This window comes from Myotis lucifugus, unplaced genomic scaffold, assembly GCF_000147115.1.
Source record: "Myotis lucifugus unplaced genomic scaffold, Myoluc2.0 scaffold_347, whole genome shotgun sequence".
Taxonomy (NCBI): Eukaryota; Metazoa; Chordata; class Mammalia; order Chiroptera; family Vespertilionidae; genus Myotis; species Myotis lucifugus.
This window is the reverse complement of record NW_005871395.1, coordinates 321194-342210: the sequence shown is the minus strand read 5'-3', so window position 1 is coordinate 342210 and position 21017 is coordinate 321194. Positions and strand designations below refer to the sequence as shown.

The 21017-nt window shown below is 55.9% G+C and overlaps 2 protein-coding genes and 1 pseudogene across 5 annotated transcripts; all 3 read right to left on the bottom strand.

The window, feature by feature from the left end:
• Positions 1-1415: 1415 nt before the first annotated feature.
• Positions 1416-20622, bottom strand: LOC102441151 (leukocyte immunoglobulin-like receptor subfamily A member 3). 4 transcript variants are annotated; one of them, XM_023764779.1, is made up of 11 exons: positions 20367-20622; positions 18838-19455; positions 17501-18092; positions 8760-9047; positions 8306-8608; positions 7806-8087; positions 7206-7505; positions 4927-5043; positions 4365-4417; positions 3443-3607; positions 1416-3364 (listed from the first exon to the last, which is right to left on the bottom strand). In XM_023764779.1, exons 3-11 carry the CDS (start codon positions 17940-17942, stop codon positions 3245-3247), a joined length of 2070 nt encoding a protein of 689 aa, XP_023620547.1. In that variant the 5' UTR covers positions 17943-18092; positions 18838-19455; positions 20367-20622; the 3' UTR covers positions 1416-3244. The 4 variants fall into 4 exon arrangements, with proteins under 4 accessions (XP_023620547.1, XP_023620544.1, XP_023620546.1 ...); XM_023764776.1 differs by having other exon boundaries at positions 1416-3607; XM_023764778.1 differs by having other exon boundaries at positions 1416-3604.
• LOC106699237 lies at positions 10701-13290 on the bottom strand (annotated as a pseudogene).
• Positions 14483-15668, bottom strand: LOC106699243 (leukocyte immunoglobulin-like receptor subfamily A member 6). The gene is made up of 2 exons (XM_014466590.2): positions 15244-15668; positions 14483-15040 (listed from the first exon to the last, which is right to left on the bottom strand). Exons 1-2 carry the CDS (start codon positions 15539-15541, stop codon positions 15036-15038), a joined length of 303 nt encoding a protein of 100 aa, XP_014322076.2. The 5' UTR covers positions 15542-15668; the 3' UTR covers positions 14483-15035.
• Positions 20623-21017: the final 395 nt, after the last annotated feature.

Sequence of the window (21017 nt, the reverse complement as noted above, 5' to 3'; positions counted from 1 at the left end):
TCTCAACCTGTGGGTCGCCAACCTGTGGGTCGCGACCCCTTTCGAACAACCCTTTCACAGGGGTCGCCTAAGACCATCGAAAAACACATATATAATTACATATTGTTTTTGTGATTCACCACTATGCTTTAATTATGTTCAATTTGTAACAATGAAAATACATCCTGCCTATCAGATATTTACATGACGATTCATAACAGTAGCAACATTACAGTTATGAAGTAGCAACGAAAATAATTTTATGGTTGGGGGTCACCACAACATGAAGAACTGTATTAAACAGTCGCGGCATTAGGAAGGTTGAGAACCACTGCCTTAGAGGGTTGTGGGGTCAGTGCCGTGGGACTTGGAGGGAGCCATCCTGGTTTACTTCCACACCTGACTAAGCCTGTGAGGTGAGCCATGAGCGGTGTTGTTCAGAACTCCGCAAGAATCGGATGATCGTTATACCAACATACAAATCCCTGTGTGGTCCGGATACTGAGAAAGGTTATGCGCACTATTTCTGAAACATGTGGCCATCCTCATGCCCAAAAAGGGAAGTGGAAGCTCCCCAGATGGAGAGGGAAGCAGAATAGACAACCACTGCGAAAGCTGAGTGGCTACTGTGCCTGGGTACAGCCAGAAGTCATCAGTGTGGAGTTTCCCACCTCTGTGTGGACAGGAGAGGGACCCCAGGTGGCCACACACAGGGAGGGGATCTGGACTCAAGATGAAAGTTGGAAGCCCCCTTCACATGCTTTGGATATGGGCACTGGGGTCTCTCTGTCCATGGACCCAGCCCATGGTCAGCAATGAGCTACATGTCCCCTGTGTGTGTGTGAAATGGATTCAGTCCATTCTAGCCGGGAATGGGCGTCTGTCCAGGTGTGAGTGTGAGGCTCACCTTTGGCGTGGGCCCTGCTGGGCACATCACAGTCAGATGCTAACTTAGGGAGAGAGGACACTCTCCACCTCTTTGCGTCCTGAACATCAGGACAGCCCTGGAGGGGACTCTCTGTGGAAAAGCAGGTGTGTGGGAGGGGAGTGTCCAATAGGAATGGACATGAAAGGGAAACCCCAGGGGGTGAGAGGAGGGAAGGGCTTGCCTCCCATGCACCCACCTCTTCCTCCCCGCCCCGCCCCTGTCTGCTGTCCTTCCTTCCCCTCCCGTGCAGGATGGGAGCACCGTGGCTGTGCCGGCCCAGCTCTTCCTGACACAGCTATCAAGTGGGACCCCTGCATGTGAAAAATGCTGCAGACGGTGGTGCAGGCCATCCCTGAGGGTATTGGCTTCTGATGCTGCTGCTTTCCAGATCTGACACTTGGAAAGATTTGGGATTAGGTGACCCAGAAGGCAAAGGTGTCCTGAGCAAACGGGAACTGTTCATTGCTCTGTGTCTTGTGCATGTACCCAGAATGCATTGCAGGTGTCACTGAGGAGCTTGAACCTGGCTGTTCCTCCACCAACACTTCACCACACCCATAGTGCCTTGCTGGACAGCGGGACCTCTGCTGGGTCCCATGGGCTGTAAAGTCTCAAGACAAGGCCAAACACGGTGCCATTTTTGATCATTTTAAGCCCCAGACATGGATTTCTGTGGGAAGCCGCCTACTGTCTTCTCTAGCAGAGAGGTGTGGACAAGGAGACTGGAAGGCTGGTGACCCTTGAAGCCCTGGCAAAGGTCAGGGCTATGCACCCACTGTTTAGTCAAGACGATGGTAGCTGAAGCAACTTCCCCACCAAATCCTTACTGATAAGATAGTCTGCCTGTTACTGGAACATGCCTGCCTAAGGGCTATGGGAGGATCCCAAACTCAATACAAGGGTGGCAAGGCCTGAGCACAAGCGGAGTCCATCCTCTTGGGATGGGCTCTTGCCTGGCCCCCCAATTTCCAAATTATCTCTTGTCTCGTCTCTTTCATTTGTGTGCGGCCCCTCTTCCAGATCCTGAACCCTGAACCAGGCGGGACGTGGGGGAACATTCACAGATTTCTGTCTGGTGATAAAGGGAAACCAGCATCACGCACCTCGAAGCTGCCTGTGGCTGCCCTTGGAAGCCCTTGGGAGCTGAGTGGTGTTGGCCGTGGTGCGATGCTCACGGAGATGAGCCTGCAGGTGCCATGTGCTTGGTAAAGGGCACATTGGAGAAAGCACCTGTGCCCATGTCCTGGCCTCCAGCCTTGTGCCATCTTCTAAGAGGAAAACGTGGGTTGTATCCCCTGCAGAAAAAGCTAAAGAGGATGCCATCTTCCTGGAAACTGATAAGGACATGCATGAGTTTGTGTCTGGATCGGAAGACAGGGTTAGCTTCTACCTGACTAGCCTACCTAAGGGTTTAACGTGACGCTGTGGGAAGCTTTCAAAGGATATGTTTGCCTTGGGTGTTCACTTAACCTATCAGAAGTTAATAAAGGGCATTGATCCTCCTCACGTTTTTACTCCTGAGATGCTCCCACCCCCAGACAGGGTCCGTTTCCAAAGAACATCATAAAGCTCATTTGAAAATGTGGGTCATAAGAAGACTTTATGTAAACCAGAAGTTGTTCTTCATAACAAATGTCTGAATTTAATCTACTTCCAATGAAAATAGGAAGCTGCTGCCTGTGAGCGGGGCGGCCCTTTTCCCGTGCCTGCCCTTCCTGCCAGTCCCGATGTGGCTTCTTCTGTAAATCCTTGGCTCTGTGACTCCTCCGCAGATCTTTCATTTAGTTGTAATTCCAGTTTGGTCCTGGGAGGAGGTGAATGCAGTAGCTTCCACATACTCCACCTCCACCTTGAAATCTGCACTTGTAGTTAACATTGGAGTTGTCAGTAGGCCCCATGCAAAGGATTGAAGGAAGAGGACCATAGCAGCAGGCCACACACCTGGTCAGCCACAGCCTTGTAGGGGTTCCACGGCTCCTGGAGGCCTGCAGGTTGGTCAGTGAGGCTAGAGGTGTGGAAGGGGGGGCGGGGGAAGGAGAGCTGCTGTAGGGCTGCCCGTGGCAGCTGCTGCCCATCATTCATTTAAAGCATTCTCTTCTGTTTTTGTTCTAAATTCACACATTGATTATTGAGAAGTCTTGCTTTGATTCCAAAATGTAGGCATATTGCTTATAGAACCAGGTGACTCCCAAGAGGGTCCCGGGAGCTGCCGGGGAGCACGTCTGGTCTCCAGGCTGGCTGGAGGCACTAGCTGAGTGTCCCTGGGGGAAGTACCTTTGCCTTCTGGGGTTCCTGCAGGCCCCCTCCTTGGAGTGTGGGGTCTGGGTCCTTCCTGGACTAGTGGATGGCTAGAGCAGCGTACAAGCTGGGCTCTTCTGGGGGCTCCTGTGTCTGCCGTCTAAGGGCCAAGAGGTTCAGCTGGGCGTAGGTCACATCCTGGGGGGCGTCAGGTGCAGCCTGGAGCAGGGGGAGAGAGAGGGATGACACTTGGTTGGGGTTGGGGAAACCTGGAGGTCTGCAGAGAATGGGGCTCACCGGACTGTCCATCTGTCTGTCCTCTTCTGCTTGTCTGCCCTTTGTGTCCAGCAATTCCTCCGACAGGGAGGAAGGAGAGGTGGCCATTCCCTGCCTGGGTCTTGGTCTTGAGTGGTTCACCTGGGCGTACGTCACTCCCTGGGGGTCTTCATCCTGCCCGTTCTGCTGGAGACAGTGCCTCCTGTCAATTATCCTCATGTTGCCAAAGAGATGATTTACAATTTAAATAGATCAGGTCCCCCTCCTAATGGAATCTGCAGGGCCTTCCTGAGCCTTGGGGCCTCTGGATGCTTCTGTGGTTCTGACTCTTATCCTAATGCACTCTCTCTTGCTCACTTGGCTCCAGCCTCATGGCCCATCCTCCTGAAGAAGCAGGCCCTGCCTCAGGACCTTTGCACCCGCTCTTTTCCCTGTCCCCCCACCATGCACTCTATCCCCTCCTCTTGCTTTATTTTCCTTCACAGCACTTTGCTCTCTGGGACACTGTCTGCTTGTTTGCATATTGTCTCCCTCACCCATAGGTGAGCTCTCGGAGTGTGGGGACAGTGTGGCTCAGGGCTGCACCGTGGCCCTGAAATGGAACCGGTAGACAGTGAGCCTCGTCACATCAGCTGGGGGAATGAATGAAGGGGATCCGGGGGACTGTGGGTGAGTCATTCATTCCTGCCTCCTCCTGAGACCCGGGGCTGCACAAGGTCAGACAGAGGACAAGGGGCCAGCAAAGGGGACCACGTAGGAGGGGCCATGAGGTCACAAGGAAAGCAGGAGGAGTGAGTCACAGCAGGACGACCTGGGGGCCCAGAAGGAGAGGTCAGTGTGGACGCTGCTGAGAAGCAGGTGAGGTGGGGATAGGGAAGGGTCCATTGGATTAAAGTGGGCAACAGAAGGTCCTTGGTGGCCTGGACAGGAGCAGGGGTCTCACCCGAGGATCCAGCTCCACGCTCTCCCCAGGCTGTGGGTCCTTCATGGCAGCATCTGCTGGGGCAGAACAGGGGTGTATCTCCTGGCAGGTCCCCGCCTGCTCCCAGATGGGCCTCTAACCCAGGGTGAGAGGAGGCACCAGGTCACACAGTGTGCATCTCAGTCCTTCTCACCCCTGACCCCACACCCTCCCAGCCTAACCCTCCCTATTGCCTCCTGAAATCCCTGTGCCCCCTCGCCCAGGGCAGCTGTCTCTTTCTCTCACAGAGGGGCTCCTCCTGGGCATCTGCAGCTGGGCCGCAGCTGGGGGAGGAGACAGAAAAGTTAGGGACGGCGGGGGGTAGGGGGTGGGGGGTCGGGGGGAGGGCCAAGGTCAGGGAAAGCCTGGGGCCTGTGGGGCAGGCCGAAGCTCTATCCACTGAGCCAAACCAGCTAGGGCCCTCCACATTTTCTGATTTGAGGTTCCGGAGAAATCTTTTTCTCAGCTAACCTCCAGCTATTTCTTTTTCCTGTGGCAGGTGCTCTGAGTTCCCCCTCCTGTGACCCAGGTCACCCCTACTCACCCGATGTACTGCCTTTGCTCCGATGCCGGAATCGGAGGAAGAGGAAGAGAAGGAGGGAGAGCAGCAGGACAAGGGCCACCGAGACCCCAAACAGGATGATCAGGTTCCATTTGAGACCTTGAACACAAGTGATGTCATGAATGAGCCAATGGTGTAATAAATGAGCACCTACTGTGTGTGAGGCACATGCTGGGGTCTGTCATTCATCTCTTCTAACTTCACAACAGTCATGCAACAGGGACTGCTGACCCCACTACCCATTTCACTGAGGCTCAGAGAGGTTAATCGGAAGCCCCAGGTCACCCAGCCTGGGGGGCAGGGCTGGGACTGGAACCTGGGACAGGGTCCCTGTGTGTTGTTATTATTATTTTAATCCTCACCCAAAGGTATTTTTCCATTGATCTTTAGAGAGAGAGTGGAAGTGAGGGAAGAGGGGGGGAAAGAGAGACAGAGAGAGAGAGAGAGAAATACTTATGTGAGAGAGACAAATTGACTAGTTGCCTCCCACATGTGCCCCGACTAAGGTGGGGGATCGAATCTGCAACTAAGGTAAGTGCCCTTGACCGGGAACTGAACCTGCGACCCTTTAGTCCAAGGGCTGATGCTCTAACACAGTGGTTCTCAACCTGTGGGTCGAGACCCCTTTGGGGGTCGAACGACCCTTTCACAGGGGTCGCCTAAGACCATTGGAAAACACATATAAATAATTACATATTGTTTTTGTGATTGATGACTATGCTTTAATTATGTTCAATTTGTAACAATGAAAATACATCCTGCATATCAGATATTTACATTACAATTCATAACAGTAGCAAAATTACAGTTATGAAGTAGCAACGAAAATAATTTTATGGTCGGGGGTCACCACAACATGAGGAACTGTATTAAAGGGTGGCAGCATTAGGAAGGTTGAGAACCACTGCTCTAACAGATGGAGCAAAACTGGTCAGGGCATTATTACTATTATTGTTGTTGTTGTTTTTATTATTATCATTATTAATGCTGTCCCTGTACCTGCAGGTAGAGCCACACCTCTCTATCTCAGCCCAGATCCCTGTCCCACTCTGCAGCCTGACCCCCCACACAGTGGGGCCTGTGCACGTGGGGTGCCTCTGGGAAGGGCAGAAGGGAGGCCTGTGTCCTTCCTGAGCACTAACCGGGGCCGGGCTGCGTGCTGAGGGCCTTCCCTTTGAGGGAGGGGGCGAGGGTGGCCTGACCCAAAGCCCATGGACCAGGACTCGGAGGAACAGACTTGTCTAAGGTCCCACAGGCGGGAAGGAGCAGAGCTGGGATTTGAACCAGGGCTGAGGCTTCTTCTGACTCCACGGCTGCTCCTTGGAAGGCTTAGTGGAGGAGACTCACACTGCCTGTGTCCCCAACACACATGCACACACACACACACAAGACACAGAGGCACATGCATAAACACGCATGTACAAATGTGCTTGTGCACACATGCATGGAGGCGCGCATGTAAACGCGCATGCACAAACGTGCACACGCACACAATGCGTGCACACACGTGTACGCACACACAGACACACACACACACACCCCTCACCCTTTGCGATTGGAGACCTTGGTCCCCGTGAGAAGGAGGAACTTTCCTCAGGCCATTACCTAGGAATTGGCTGAGCCAAGACCAACACTGAGCTCCCACCCACCACCTCCCCCAGACCCTCACTGAGTCCTCTGCAGGCCTGACTTCCTAGTGGGGGACCAATCCTCAGGGCTCCTGGAGATCAGGATGGAAGGTGAGGGGTGGGGGCTGTTCCTCCCACAGGCTGGACCCCAACATCTCCCTCTCCCATGACCACCCCACCTGTTGGCCTCAGAGCCCTGAGGCACCATGATTCCTCCAGCGTCTCCACTCCCCAGTCACCCTGGGAGACAGGCCGAGCCCCAGCAAGGATTCCTGCTCTCGCTGGGGGTCCGGCCTCTGCTGGTCACACTCCTGTCTTGGTCTCTCTGGCTGAGGCCACAGGACTGGGGCCTGGAGGGTCTAGATGGGTGCTCCTGGCCTTGTCTCCTTATGGTCAGCCCCACCTTCTCCAGCCTCCCTCTGCTCACGGGAGCACGGCTGGGCCTCAGGGATGGGGACGGGGATGAGGAAGGGATGAGAGCAGCTCTGGCTTTTTCCATCCCTCCAGGAGGTGAGAGTTCCCTCTGGGTGACCCTCTTCCTGGTCCTAACTCACGCCCATTGCAGCCCAAGGTCCCCTGGGGCAGGGCCCTGAACTGACCTGGGGACAAAGGGCTGGGGCTTGAGCTCCTCACCTGAGACCATCAGCTCCAGGGGGTCACTGGGGTGTGACAGCAGGTAGCGGGAGGTGCTGCGTGAGCCATAGCACCTGTAGGTCCCCTGGTGGCCTGAGGTCACAGGACTGAGGGTGAAGTTGGCCGGAGAGGGTGCAGACGTGTTCTGTAGACGAAGGTGCTGGAGAGGGTCCAGTGACCCCTCCCTGTGCAGGTGGAAGGTGTCCAACCAGATCTCAGACCCACACTGCAGGGTCACGGTCGCTCCCCTGGCCACTGAGGGTCCCGGCTGGGCTGAGAGGGAGGGTTTCCTGTACATTCCTGGGGAGAGGAAGGTTGTGATGTGTAGAGAGTCACCCCTCCCCTCATGCCCTTGACCCTGAGCTGAGGGACCTTGTCCTTCTCCAGAGACCCTGTCTGTGACCCCCTCCCAGCTCCTCTCAGTCCCCCTGGGGGTGTCTTTTATCTCCATGGCCCTCACCCCCTTTCTCACTCCCTCCCCTAGACCTGCCCAGCTCAGCCTCTGCTCCAGGCCCCTCTCCTGGACCCCATCACCCCCAGGTGACCCTGGGCCAGAGCCCTGAGCAGACCCTCAGGAGAGGGGCAGGGCTGGCTCCTCACCTGCCACCAGGATGTCCAGGGGGGCGCTGGGGGCCGACCATGCAGAGGAGAGGTTGTGTCCACTGTAGCATCTGTACCGGCCCCCGTGGGTGCGGTTCACGTGGCCCAGGGGGAAGTCGGGGCTGTGCTGCCCCTCAAGGCGCTGAGGGGGTGTGAGCCCCTCGTCCTTGGTCAGAGCGAATGTGTCAAAGCCGGCCTCCGCGTGGCACCGGAGGGTCAGGCTGTGTCCAGGCAGCACCAGCGAGCCTGGCTGGGCCGAGAGGGCGGGCTCCCTGTGCACACCTGGGAGGAGGGGACAGTGGCACCAGGGGACACCCCACATCGCCCACTGGGCTGCACTGAGAGGCCTCACATGTCCCTCCCTGAGCCTCCCGCCTGTGGGTCTGTCCCCCAGAGGCCAGTGTCACGGACCCCCATGAGCCCAGGGCCCCAGTGGACACACAGCACAGTCATTTTGGGCCCAGGAAACAGATGGGGCTGCACAGGGGTCTGTCCCTCACCTGTGACCTCAATGTGCAGAGGGTCACTGGGCTGTGACCACACGTTGGGGTTGGAGCTGGGAGAACCATAGCATCTGTAGGTCCCCCCATGGGAGGGGCTCACGGGGCCCAGAGGGAAGATGGCCTGCCACCTCCCATCATAGGTCCTGGGTTCTGCTTCCATGTGTTGGGGCGGGTCAGCCCCTCCCTCCGTCAGCAGATGGAAAGTGCCAGATGTCTGTGAGCTGCAGGAGAGGGACACGTTCCCTCCTGAGGCCACCACAGGGCTTGGCCGGGCTGAGAGGGAGGGTGCAGGGTACACTCCTGAGGGAGGAGAAGATCTGTGTTAACGGGACCGTCACCCTCATGCCCCAGGTGTGTTCTGTGAGGGGTGGGTCCCCCTGAGGCCACACTTTATTCCCTCTGCCTGTGACCCGGAGCCTACAGTGGGGAGGGGACCCGGTGTCTCCCTTACCTGTCACCACCAGGAGCAGGGGGTCACTCCGCTCTGAGACTATGTTCCCAGGGGTGTAATATTTGCACTGGTACAGTCCTGCGTGGGATGGGGTCATGGCTTCATTGAGGAAACTGGCCTTATTGCTGGAGTCCTGTGGGATCCTCGTGTCCAAGGGGCTAGAGCCCCTCTCTTTATACAGAACATAGGCTTCAGCCTGCAGAGACCCCTGACACCAGATGGCCACAGGGCTCCCCCGGGTGACGATGGGGCCTGGGTCAGCCCAGATGGAGGGTTTGGGGACGACCCCTGGAAAGAAATCAGACCTAAAATGTCAGGGGCATCCTTCTCCCCTTATGACGTCATGAATGAGCCAAAGATGCCATGTAATGAGCACCTACTGTGTGCGAGGCACATGCTGGGGCCTGTCACTCATCTCCTCTAACCCTGACAACAGTCATGCACCAGGGATGGCTGACCCCACCACCCACTTCACTGAGGCTCAGAGAGGTCAATCGTGTGCCCCAGGTCACCCAGCCTGGGTGGGGCAGGGCTGAGACTGGAACCCAGGACTGTGGGTTCTCTGTGCTGCCCTCACGCTGCCTCCTCCCCCCCGAGCCCCTCTTTGGACACCAACTTCGTGCTCTGGGCTCCTCCTCTGCAGGGGCCTGTCCACGTCTCATCTGGAGCTGAGGGTCCTTCCTCATTACCCGCCCCCAGCACAGCAGGGACAGGGAGGGGCAGGTGTGGGCTGGACTCTGAGTCTAGGATCTGTCTCCACCCTGCAGGCCCTGATGCTCCCTTGGGAGGGTCAGGCTGGGCTGGGGTGCTGCCTTCCTGAGCTCTGTGAGGCCCTTATGTCACCTCATCTCCCAGCAGCCTGTGAGCAGGATGGGACCAGGGATGAGCAGACAGGACCTTGACACTCAGAGGAGAGAAGGGACCGCCCAGCCCCACAGCAGGAGCAGCAGAGGCGGGAGCTGAACCAGGACAGGTCCACCCTGTTCCCTCCTCTGAGCTGACCCTGAGCTGGGTGCCCGGACCCTTGTCCTGCCTGTCCCTCCCGGTACAGAGTCACCATCACTGCGACAGAGGGGATAGGCCCCTGGGGGGCTGCCCTGTGAGGCCCCCTCTCCCAGGAGGTCAGGGCCAGAACTGACAGGAAATGTAAGGTCTGGGCCATAATTCACTTTCTTAACACATGCAGACACGGAAGCCCAGTCAGGGGAAGGGCGTGTTCAATTGGCAGACTTCAGAGGGGCCTGAACTTGCACGTGGCTCAGCCCCTGTCCCCATGGAGGCACCCACCACCTCCCACAGATGTCCCACTTCCCCTCTGTGAGCCCGACTCTGTGGGTGGGGGAGCCCGATCCTCAGAGCCCTGGGGCCTGTGGTTCCCTGAAATCTGTCCCCAACTCCTTGCAGCCTTAGGACACAGCCTGCCCTTAGGTGTCAGGGGGCGGGGGGGCCATTAGGTCCTCAGAGACTCAGAACTGCCCAGGGGTGCTGTCTCCCTCTGAGCAAAGGGGACCACGTGGGAGGAGGGGCTGGGTCCCAGTGGTCCTGGGAAGGACAGGAAGAAGGTGAGAGTCTGGAGTCCCCCTCACAGAGCCCTCACTAAGTCCCTCTCACTGCCCACCTGGCACCTTCTGGACCAGGTGAGGGGGAGGGGTGGAGAGGGGACAGGGGTGTCTGAGGGTCAGATCCCCTCTGGGCACCCTCGCCGGTTTGGCTCAGTGGATAGAGTGTCGGCCTGCAGACTGAAGGGTCCCAGGTTCGATTCCGGTCAAGGGCATGTACCTTGGTTGCGGGCACATCCCCGGTAGAGGGTGTGCAGGAGGCAGCTGATTGATGTTTCTCTCTCATTGATGTTTCTATCTCTCCATCCCTCTCCCTTCCTCTCTGTAAGAAATCAATCAAATATATATTTAAAAAAAAAAGATCTCCGCTGGATGACCATCCCTAGAGCCCCTCACTCCCTTTCAGACCATAATTCCTCTGGGGAAGGGACCTGAGCTGATAGCTGGCAGACAGGGTCAGGGGCCCCTCACCTGAGACCAGGAGCTCCAGGGGCTCACTGGGGAGTGACAGCAGGAAGGGGGAGGAGCTGTTTGAGCTGTAGCACCTGTAGGTGCCCCCGTGGGCTGGGGTCACAGGACTCATGGAGAACTCCGCCTGGAACTGCTGAGCTCGGCCCTCTGGTCTCAGATGCAGGGGGGGATCGGCTGCCCCCTCCTTGGACAGATGGAAAGTGTCCCCCGGGCTCCGTGACTGACACAGCAGGGTCACGTTCTCTCCTGAGGCCACCCTGGGGCCTGGCTGCACCGAGAGGGAGGGTCTGTCATACAGCCATCCTAGAGAGAGGGAGGGAGGGTGAGGGCTGCCTGCCCAGCTTCTTCTGACCTGAGAGGCACCTGGCCTCTCTCTCTGAGGACCCTCCTCTCTGTCTGTCTCTGTTTCTCTGAGTCTCCCCATCTCCCCTCCCACCCCCTGCCTCTCTCTGTCTCTCTCCCTCCCTGGGGCCTGCACTGTCATTCTGGTCTCACCACCTTAGACGCCCAGCAGGGCCTGTGCAGATCTGGTTCCCTGACTGAACCCACTGGCTCCTCACCTGCCACCAGGATGTCCAGGGGGTCACTGGGGGCCGACCACTCAGAGGAGAGGGTGTATCCACCGTAGCATCTGTACCGGCCCCCGTGGGAGCTGCTCACAGTGTCCAGGAGAAAGTGGGCCTGAGACAGCCCAGCCTGGGGCTGCAGGACAAGGCTCTGGGGAAGGTCTCGTCCCCCCTCCTTGGACAGAGCGAATCTCTCATAGCTGACATCAGAGCGACACTGGAGGGCCAGGCTCTGTCCATAATCCACGATGGGGCCCTGCTGGGTCAGGAGGGAGGGCTTCCCAGACTCACCTGGGGAGACCAGGCATGAATTACAGGGGCTTCTCCTCCCATAAACCCCTTTTCCTGGCCTGGCTCCCAGGTGTCCCTGTCTCTCTCCGTGTCTCTGGCCCAGGAGCCCCTGTTTTCCCACACCCCACCTTCTCGCCTGGGGCTCCCCTCACAAAAAAGACCCCAATAACCTGGCTGGTGCCTCAATCCATGGATGGGACAATAATGGGACATACCTGGGACCAAAAGCTCCAGGGCATCACTGGGGAGTGACCACACCTGAGGGATGTTCCTGTAACAGCCATAGCATCTGAACGTCCACCTGTGAATGGAGGTCACGGGGCCCACAGGGAACAGGGCCTCGGACTGCCCCCTGCTCTGTGTCTGTGAGTCCAGGGTCCAGGAGAGCCTGTGATCTCCTTCCTTAGTCAGAATGAACCTGTCAAATCCCTGCCCTGAGCCACACTGGAGGGTCACGTTCCCTCCTGAGGTCACAACAGGGCTGGGCAGGGCTGAGAGGCTGGGTATGCTGTAGGATCCTAGGAGAGGAGGAGGCAGCGTGTTAAATGGGGCTCACACCTCCCTCATGTCTCCCAGGGCTGGGCTGTGAGAGGGGGACACCCTGAGAGCAGACACCCCCCTGAGGGCAGAGCCTGAGGCTGGGACCCCTGAGTGTCCTCTCACCTGTCACCACCAGCTCCAGGGGGTCACTGTGCTCTGACCAGCCAGCAGGCCTGTAGTAGAGACAGCAATATCTCCCTGCATCACGCTCTGTCATGTGTGTGATGGAGAACTTGGCCTTGTCCCCGGGCTCCTGTGGCTTCTCTCTTTTCCGTGGTGATGGGCTTCCCTCTTTCTCCAGCTGGTACTCCTCAGCCCTGGGGTCCCCTCACACCAGATGGTCACGGGGCTCCCCCAGGGATTCACAGGGCCTGGCTCCGCCCAGAGGGTGGGCTTGGGGAGGGGCCCTGGAAGGAATCAGAGGCTGGGTCACAGGACATTCCCCCCCTGGTCCCAGCTCTCGGTCCCAGATGCCCCCCATCTGTCAGACAGATCCTTCCCCTGCTGCCTGGAGGGTGGCCCTTGTCCCCATTGAGGAGTGGGACCTGGACACCTGGGGAGACTCACCTGCCTGCTCTGGGGTCCTGAGGCCCACACTCAGCCCTGGAAGAGAGTCCCTGTGAGAGATTTGCCCTGAACCCTGAGCAGCAGCCTCCTCCCCATGAGCCTCCTGAGTCCTGGGGTCCTGACAGACCAGGGCTCCCCTCCTCCCTCCTCCCTTCTCACCGAGGCAGAGCAGGGCCCTGAGGGTGGGGGTCATGGCGTCTTTCCCTGTGGCCTCAGCTGAGCAGATGGAGGAGGGCACGGTGGACACAGGATGGACACAGACACGCACAGGTGGTGGTCACTTGGAGGCCGGCCTTGCCTGTCACAGGGTTGTCACGCCAGCAGCCCGCAGGTGAGGGCACAGCCTCTCTCTGGCAGCCTGGCTCTCATTTTCATGGTGAAGCAGGAAATCGCCCTGGAGCCTCCTGAGACGCCCCTTGCAGGTGAGGTGACCCAGGGCCCGTCCTTCCTGTCAGAGCCTCCCCCACGGGGCCTCCTTCCTCCTCAGCCCGTCCATCAGCACCTCCCTGTGGTCCTCACCACGGACAGTGTCACCTGGGCCTGGAGACGCTTCAGGAAGACGTGGGTCCCTGTGGCTGCAGAGCTCAGATCAGCAGGGACACGCTCACCCTCGCGCTGTGCAGCTCAGGGCGATGTCCCTGTGACAGTGAGCACAGAGGGAAATGCAGGGAAATAAGGGAAGGAAACAGGTCCCTTCTATGGCCCTAGGGGCTGGGTTTTCTTTCTATCACATGTTTCTTCATGAACTTCTCTTTTTCTCAGCCACAGCCTCCAGCCCCTCCTTCCTGGAAATAAGCCTCAGGCTCACTTTCCCCCTCAGGGCCCCTTTTCCTCGGGCAGAGCTGTCCCCCTGGGACCATGGCTTGTCATAGACCAGGGGTGGGCAAACTTTTTGACTCGAGGGCCACAATGGGTTCTTAAACTGGACCGGAGGGCCGGAACAAAAGCATGGATGGAGTGTTTGTGTGAACTAATATAAATTCAAAGTAAACATCATTACATAAAAGGGTACGGTCTTTTTATTTTTAGTTTTATTCATTTCAAACGGGCCGGATCCGGCCCGCGGGCCGTAGTTTGCCCACGGCTGTCATAGACAGTAAGACTGCCATCTGGTCTAGAGCTTTGATTTGTTGAAAAAAAAACCCTTTGTTTAAATACTTGTGTTCCACCTGCTACCTGTGTGAACTGGGCAGTAATGTCTCAATCAGGTGTTTTCTTCCACTTTTTTTTTTTTTTTACAAGAGAACACCCACTGTAATTTATTTACTTTTCAATGAGTTTAAATCCTAAAGGGTTACAGCACTACACAGATTCAGTGCCCAATGGTCTTAGCAGGACGGTTGCTCTGGAATTTGGCACGAAGCGTCCACTATCTCCATGAGCCACGTGGGATGGACACTCACGTCACAGGGTGGGAACAGAAGGGCAGTGAAGGAGAGTCAGCGAGGTCAGGGAGGGAGGGAGAGCACCCCAGGTGGATGGTGGAGGCATCCTCTACAGCAGCGGTTCTCAACCTGTGGGTCGCGACCCCTTTGGGGGTCCAACGACCCTTTCACAAGGGTCGCCTAAGACCATCAGAAAACACATATATAATTACATATTGTTTTTGTGATTCATCACTATGCTTTAATTATGTTCAATTTGTAACAATGAAAATACATCCTGCATATCAGATATTGACATGACAATTCATAACAGTAGCAACATTACAGTTATGAAGTAGCAACGAAAATAATCTTATGGTTGGGGGTCAGCACAGCATGAGGAACTATATTAAAGGGTCTCGGCATTAGGAAGGTTGAGAACCGCTGCTCTACAGGGACATGGCCCACGTCCTCCTGCACCCAAACCTCGTCGACCACGTCTCCTCCCCTGGACGTTCTCAGCAGACAGTTTCCCCAACTATGGTCCACATTCTCTTTCGCCACCTCCTGGGATCATCAGATGGGCTCCAAGGCTCCCCCACTCTGAACGGCGCGTTGCTCCCTCTGTATTCTCATCCTGGCTGCATCTAGGGTCCTTCTGGTGTCATTTCCAGCCTGAAATAGCAGCACCCCGAGGACAACCAGGACCAAGCCAGCCACGCCCATCCATCCGAATGAGGTTCTCCACTGGGTAGGCTTGGGGATGGGAAAATCCGTAGGTAAAGAAGTCTCAGAGGTCAGGGCGGACTCAAACCTCCAGGATTCTGGTGTCTTCCCTGGGCTCCCAGCTCCCCTGCACATCAGCAGCCCAGTGATGTCTGAACTCAGCACCTGCTCGGAATCACCTTGGAAGAGCTATCATCCTGTAAGAGGATGAGAGAAGATATGATCAAAATTCAGAAACTGGGTTCAGGAGTGGGAGGTCCTGTCTGTTTCTACTCTCTCATGGGTGGACCCTGCTCTGTGGAACCTCCTCCACCTCACTGTTTATTACTGTCACCGACATTCCTAGGGACAGGGCCCTGAGCTGACGGAGCATAGAAAGGATGGGGTCAGGGCTCCCCACCTGAGACCATCAGCTCCAGGGGGTCACTGGGGTGTGACAGCAGGTAGCAGGAGGTGCTGCGTGAGCCATAGCACCTGTAGGTCCCCTGGTGGCCTGAGGTCACAGGACTGAGGGTGAAGTTGGCCTGAGAGGGTGCAGACGTGTTCTGCAGACGAAGGTGCTGGGGAGGGTCCAGCGACCCCATCCTGTGCAGGTGGAAGGTGTCAAACCAGATCTCAGACCCACACTGCAGGGTCACGGTCGCTCCCCTGGCCACTGAGGGTCCCGGCTGGGCTGAGAGGGAGGGTTTCCTGTACATTCCTGGGGAGAGGAAGGTTGTGATGTGTAGAGAGTCACCCCTCCCCTCATGCCCTTGACCCTGAGCTGAGGGACCTTGTCCTTCTCCAGAGACCCTGTCTGTGACCCCCTCCCAGCTCCTCTCAGTCCCCCTGGGGGTGTCTTTTATCTCCATGGCCCTCACCCCCTTTCTCACTCCCTCCCCTAGGCCTCTGCCCAGCTCAGCCTCTGCTCCAGGCCCCTCTCCTGGACCCCATCACCCCCAGGTGACCCTGGGCCAGAGCCCTGAGCAGACCCTCAGGACAAGGGCAGGGCTGGCTCCTCACCTGCCACCAGGATGTCCGGGGGGGGCTGGGGGCCGGCCATGCAGAGGAGAGGCTGTGTCCACTGTAGCATCTGTACCGGCCCCCGTGGGTGCGGTTCACGTGGCCCAGGGGGAAGTCGGGGCTGTGCTGCCCCTCAAGGCGCTGAGGGGGTGTGAGCCCCTCGTCCTTGGTCAGAGCGAATGTGTCAAAGCCGGCCTCCGCGTGGCACCGGAGGGTCAGGCTGTGTCCAGGCAGCACCAGCGAGCCTGGCTGGGCCGAGAGGGCGGGCTCCCTGTGCACACCTGGGAGGAGGGGACAGTGGCACCAGGGGACACCCCACATCGCCCACTGGGCTGCACTGAGAGGTCTCACATGTCCTTCCCTGAGCCTCCCGCCTGTGGGTCTGTCCCCCAGAGGCCAGTGTCACGGACCCCCATGAGCCCAGGGCCCCAGTGGACACACAGCACAGTCATTTTGGGCCCAGGAAACAGATGGGGCTGCACAGGGGTCTGTCCCTCACCTGTGACCTCAATGTGCAGAGGGTCACTGGGCTGTGACCACACGTTGGGGTTGGAGCTGGGAGAACCATAGCATCTGTAGGTCCCCCCATGGGAGCGGCTCACGGGGCCCAGAGGGAAGATGGCCTGCGACCTCCCATTATAGGTCCTGGGTTCTGCTTCCATGTGTCGGGGCGGGTCAGCCCCTCCCTCCTTCAGCAGATGGAAAGTGCCAGATGTCTGTGAGCTGCAGGAGAGGGACACGTTCCCTCCTGAGGCCACCACAGGGCGTGGCCGGGCTGAGAGGGAGGGTGCAGGGTACACTCCTGAGGGAGGAGAAGATCTGTGTTAACAGACCGTCACCCTCATGCCCCAGGTGTGTTCTGTGAGGGGTGGGTCCCCCTGAGGCCACACTTTATTCCCTCTGCCTGTGACCCGGAGCCCACAGTGGGAGGGGACCCGGTGTCTCCCTTACCTGTCACCACCAGGAGCAGGGGGTCACTCCGCTCTGAGAGTATGTTCCCAGGGGTGTAATATGCACACCGGTACAGCCCTGCGTGGGAGGGGGTCGTGGCTTCAGTGAGGAAACCGGCCCTATTGCTGGAGTCCTGTGGGATCCTCGTTTCCAAGGGGCTAGAGCCCCTCTCTTTATACAGAACATAGGCTTCAGCCTGCAGAGACCCCTGACACCAGATGGTCACAGGGCTCCCCCGGGTGACGATGGGGCCTGGGTCAGCCCAGATGGAGGGTTTGGGGACAACCCCTGGAAAGAAATCAGACCTGAAATGTCAGGGGCATCCTTCTCCCCCTTTTCCCGACCTGTCACCCCAAGGCCCCTCCCTGATTGGTCACCATTATCCCAAACCTGTGTCTCCCCAGCTGCCCAGGAGGTGACTGTGCTAAAGCAGTAGGTCAGGGGGAGGACTCACCTGCCTGTACCTGGTCCCACGAGCCCTGACACAGCCTTGGAAGAGAGTCCCTGTGAGAACCGTCCCCGACCGCACACAGAAGCTCCGGGCTTGGTCTGGGCCCCTGAGCACTGGGGGCAGACCTGGGACTGAGAAGTCTCCTCTCCCCAAAGTCCTGTCCCCACTGAGCCTCCTGAGTCCTGGGGTCTCACAAGGCCAGGACCTGGGAGGGGCGGGGACCCCATCCCTCCTCCTTTCCCCACAGACTCACCAAGGCCCAGGAGGACAATGAAGGTCAAGGTGGTGGTGCTGTCTGCCATGGTCCCCATGGTACTGATGATGGATGAAGTCCACAGAGCCCAGCAGGACAAGCAGATGCACGGGTGTGACTGGGTCCCGGCTCCGGGTGACAGGTCCTGTTTCCTCATCAGCCTCACTCTGCTCTCCCTGAAGGATGGCTGAGGACACAGCAGGTCCCCGGGACCTTCAGGACCAGATCTGAGTCTCAGCAGACCCCCACACTCTGCCTCCACCTCCTGTCCAACTCCAATCCAGAGGGTGACCCTGGTCCCAGTACACGAGGGTGCAGGGTGCAGGGCAGAGCAGAAAGAAACACCAGCTCCGGCCTCGTACCTGAGTCTGTGTGACCTTGGGAATGCCCTTCTCTTTCCTGAGACTCCACAAATGCACACTTTCCCCTGTCCTTTCACCATCCTGTCAGCATAGTGATGGTTACTGAGTTGTTAGCCCACCCCTCCTCCCTTCCCCAGAGCTCACTGAGGTCAAGAAGGGCAGGGAGGTTCTGGGTCGGGGGGCTTCCTCACATGGTCCCCAGTGTGCAGGTGACATAAACTCCACAGAGCCTGGGGGACAAAAGGGAGAATGAGGTGTGACAAGGTCCAGTCCCCAGGCGATACATCACCGGTTCATCAGTGGCCACACAGGAAAGGCAGTAGCTCCTCCCTGAAGGGTGGGCCCTAGGGGACAGCAAGCTATGGGACCTCTGAGACCGACCTGAGTCTCACCAGACCCCACACGCTCTGCCTTCACCTCATGCCAAACCCAAATCCAGAGGGTGACAGCCGTCCCAGGTGATAAGGGTGGAGGAACGGGGCAGGAGAGGACCCCACCCAATTTCTGGCCCAATTCTGACTCTGCCTTTTCTAGAACCTCTGTGAGCTTGGGTAAGACACTTCCTTTTCCTGAACCTCTGTAAATGCAATTGCTCTTCCCTTCTCTCACTGCCAGGCAATCAGGCAGTATTACTGAGCAGTAACCCTGGGCCGTCATTGGCCAGGCAATCAGGCAGTATTACTGAGCAATAACCCTGGGCTGTCATTGGCCAGGCAATCAGGCAGTATTACTGAGCAGTAACCCTGGGCCGTCATTGGCCAGGCAATCAGGCAGTATTACTGAGCAATAACCCTGGGCTGTCATTGGCCAGGCAATCAGGCAGTATTACTGAGCAGTAACCCTGGGCCGTCATTGGCCAGGCAATCAGGCAGTATTACTGAGCAGTAACCCTGGGCCGTCATTGGCCAGGCAATCAGGCAGTATTACTGAGCAGTAACCCTGGGCTGTCATTGGCCAGGCTCTGGAGAGTCGTACCTGAAGCTCAGGGATCCCTTCCCTGCACAAATGGGGCAGAGATGAATGAAGCAGATGTTACAGATATTTAGGCAGCAAACAGTTCGGTTACAGTCTCATGTACACGTTGGGAGAATTGCCGCATCCATTTATGGCTAGGGTTCAGGATCTGAAGAAGGGGCCACGCACAAATGAAAACACTAGACAAGAAATATGAATTTAGAAGGCATGGGGGCCAGGTGGAAACTTCCCTCTAGTGGAGAAGCTCTCTGAAACCCTGGACCTGTCAGCTTCTATTCAATTTTAGATACACATCTTGCCCTCATTTAGGCACGGCAAACAGGTAGCAGACAGACTATCTCAAAAGTAAGTAAAAGATCAGTAAAGATTTACGTTGAGGTTATTAGGTCAGGAAATTGCTTCGAGCCATCATTATCTCAACACAGAACAATCGGTGCATAGCTTTTAGCCCTGCTAAAGCTCAAGGTTCATCAGCCTTCCAAGTTCCTTGATCACTCTCATGATAATGTTGACAATGGATGACTTCCCGCATTTCCCCCTTTTTGTTTTCTTAATAAATCTTGAAAAGTGTATGCCGTCTGTAGGGCCTGAGTCCTTTTAAGACTCTTCATTCCGCATCTGCAGATTAGAAATAAACATATAAGAACAAGAATGAGACAGACAATAGTGGTTATGCTAAGAGACAAATGTAAGGAGATCCAGTGAAAGGGATTAAATTCTTTCATGTCCTTTTTAAATTGCTGCCAGGCACCTAAGGAATTAGTTTGTAAGTTTGCCTGGGATAATTGTACAATATGCTGTTGTAATTCTAAAATATCAAGGGTTGTGTTACCTTTACCCCAAGCACCAAGAAGGTGATTTTTTATTGATTCCCAAGGGTGAAAGGTACTATTACAGGGAACGGGGGGTAACACAAATCTGGGAAAAATTATAATGACACTGTAAGGATATGCTTTGCTCTACGCTGTGGATTTTATCATGCACCCACAAGACTGTAGACTTTAGTGCTGATCATTTCATCTCAACCTGGCTGTCAATTCTTTTTTGTATAGACAAGGTCTTAGTTACATTTTCCTTAACTTGTTGTACAAATTGAGAAGTTTGAACAGTTTTTACCATGGATGAAGCAGTGATGCCCACAGAAGTAAGTAACATTATGAGGGCAAAGAGTCCTGCAATTAACATTCCAAGAAATCTTTTTTGTCGTTTTAAGATTTTTACCAGGTCATGTAACAATTGGTAGGTTTGATGAGATTCCCAAGGCTCAGTTAGGTTAGTAGGAACCCAAGTGAAAGCAGGTTGTTTTAAAATCATGAGGGAATCTTTTTGGAATGTAGAATTAATACAATGGGATAGTGTGCAGCCTGTGCATGACACCTCATACAAATGGCTTGTCTCATTAAGGCACATCTGGATGGGGCCTGAGAGGAGTACAAAAGGATCAAATACACAAGTGGTGGCAAATACTCTTATTGGAAGTTCCCCATAAGTTACGAATTGAATTATCTGAGCTATAGTTAAAACTATACCATTTTATAGGTGCAAGTGCAGCAGCTAATTTCCATTGTGTATTTTGTAGGGGCCAATTGTCATGTTGTAATTGAGATCCAACAAATCCTCCTCCATGCCATAAGATGAAATGATTAGCTTCAACATATAGATAAGATGCGGTCCCCTTCCATTTTAGGGTGCAGTTGTTACTATACGCAGACCTGTAGAGGCTCCAATCCACAAAGGAAAAACTGTTATTAAGTTTGCTGCTGGTGGCGTGGTCACTATAACAGTCTTGCCAATTAATTTCTTCCTCGGTGGGGTGCCATTCATAAAACTTTTACATAATGGCTTAGTGGGGGGATGTCTTAGTAATGTTACATTTTCTGTACCTCTCCCAGGAGCAAGTAGTGATAGTAGATGTATTTGGGCTTTTGCTTCCCCCTCCTTTGGTGGCCATGCAAGCCAAAAAACTCTCTTTAATTCTACACACACAGGAGCAGTAGTTGGATTCTGTGTCATACAAAAGGGAAGCTGGGTGGCGACACCTATGTAATTATACTTTGCCCATATACTTCCTGGTCCCACCTGTGGTCCTCCTGGATGACCAAGGTGCTTGCTATTATTGGTGAGTGCACTAGGCAGGGGATCAGCCCAAGTAAGGGGTCTCACCCATGGAGGGTCAGGGA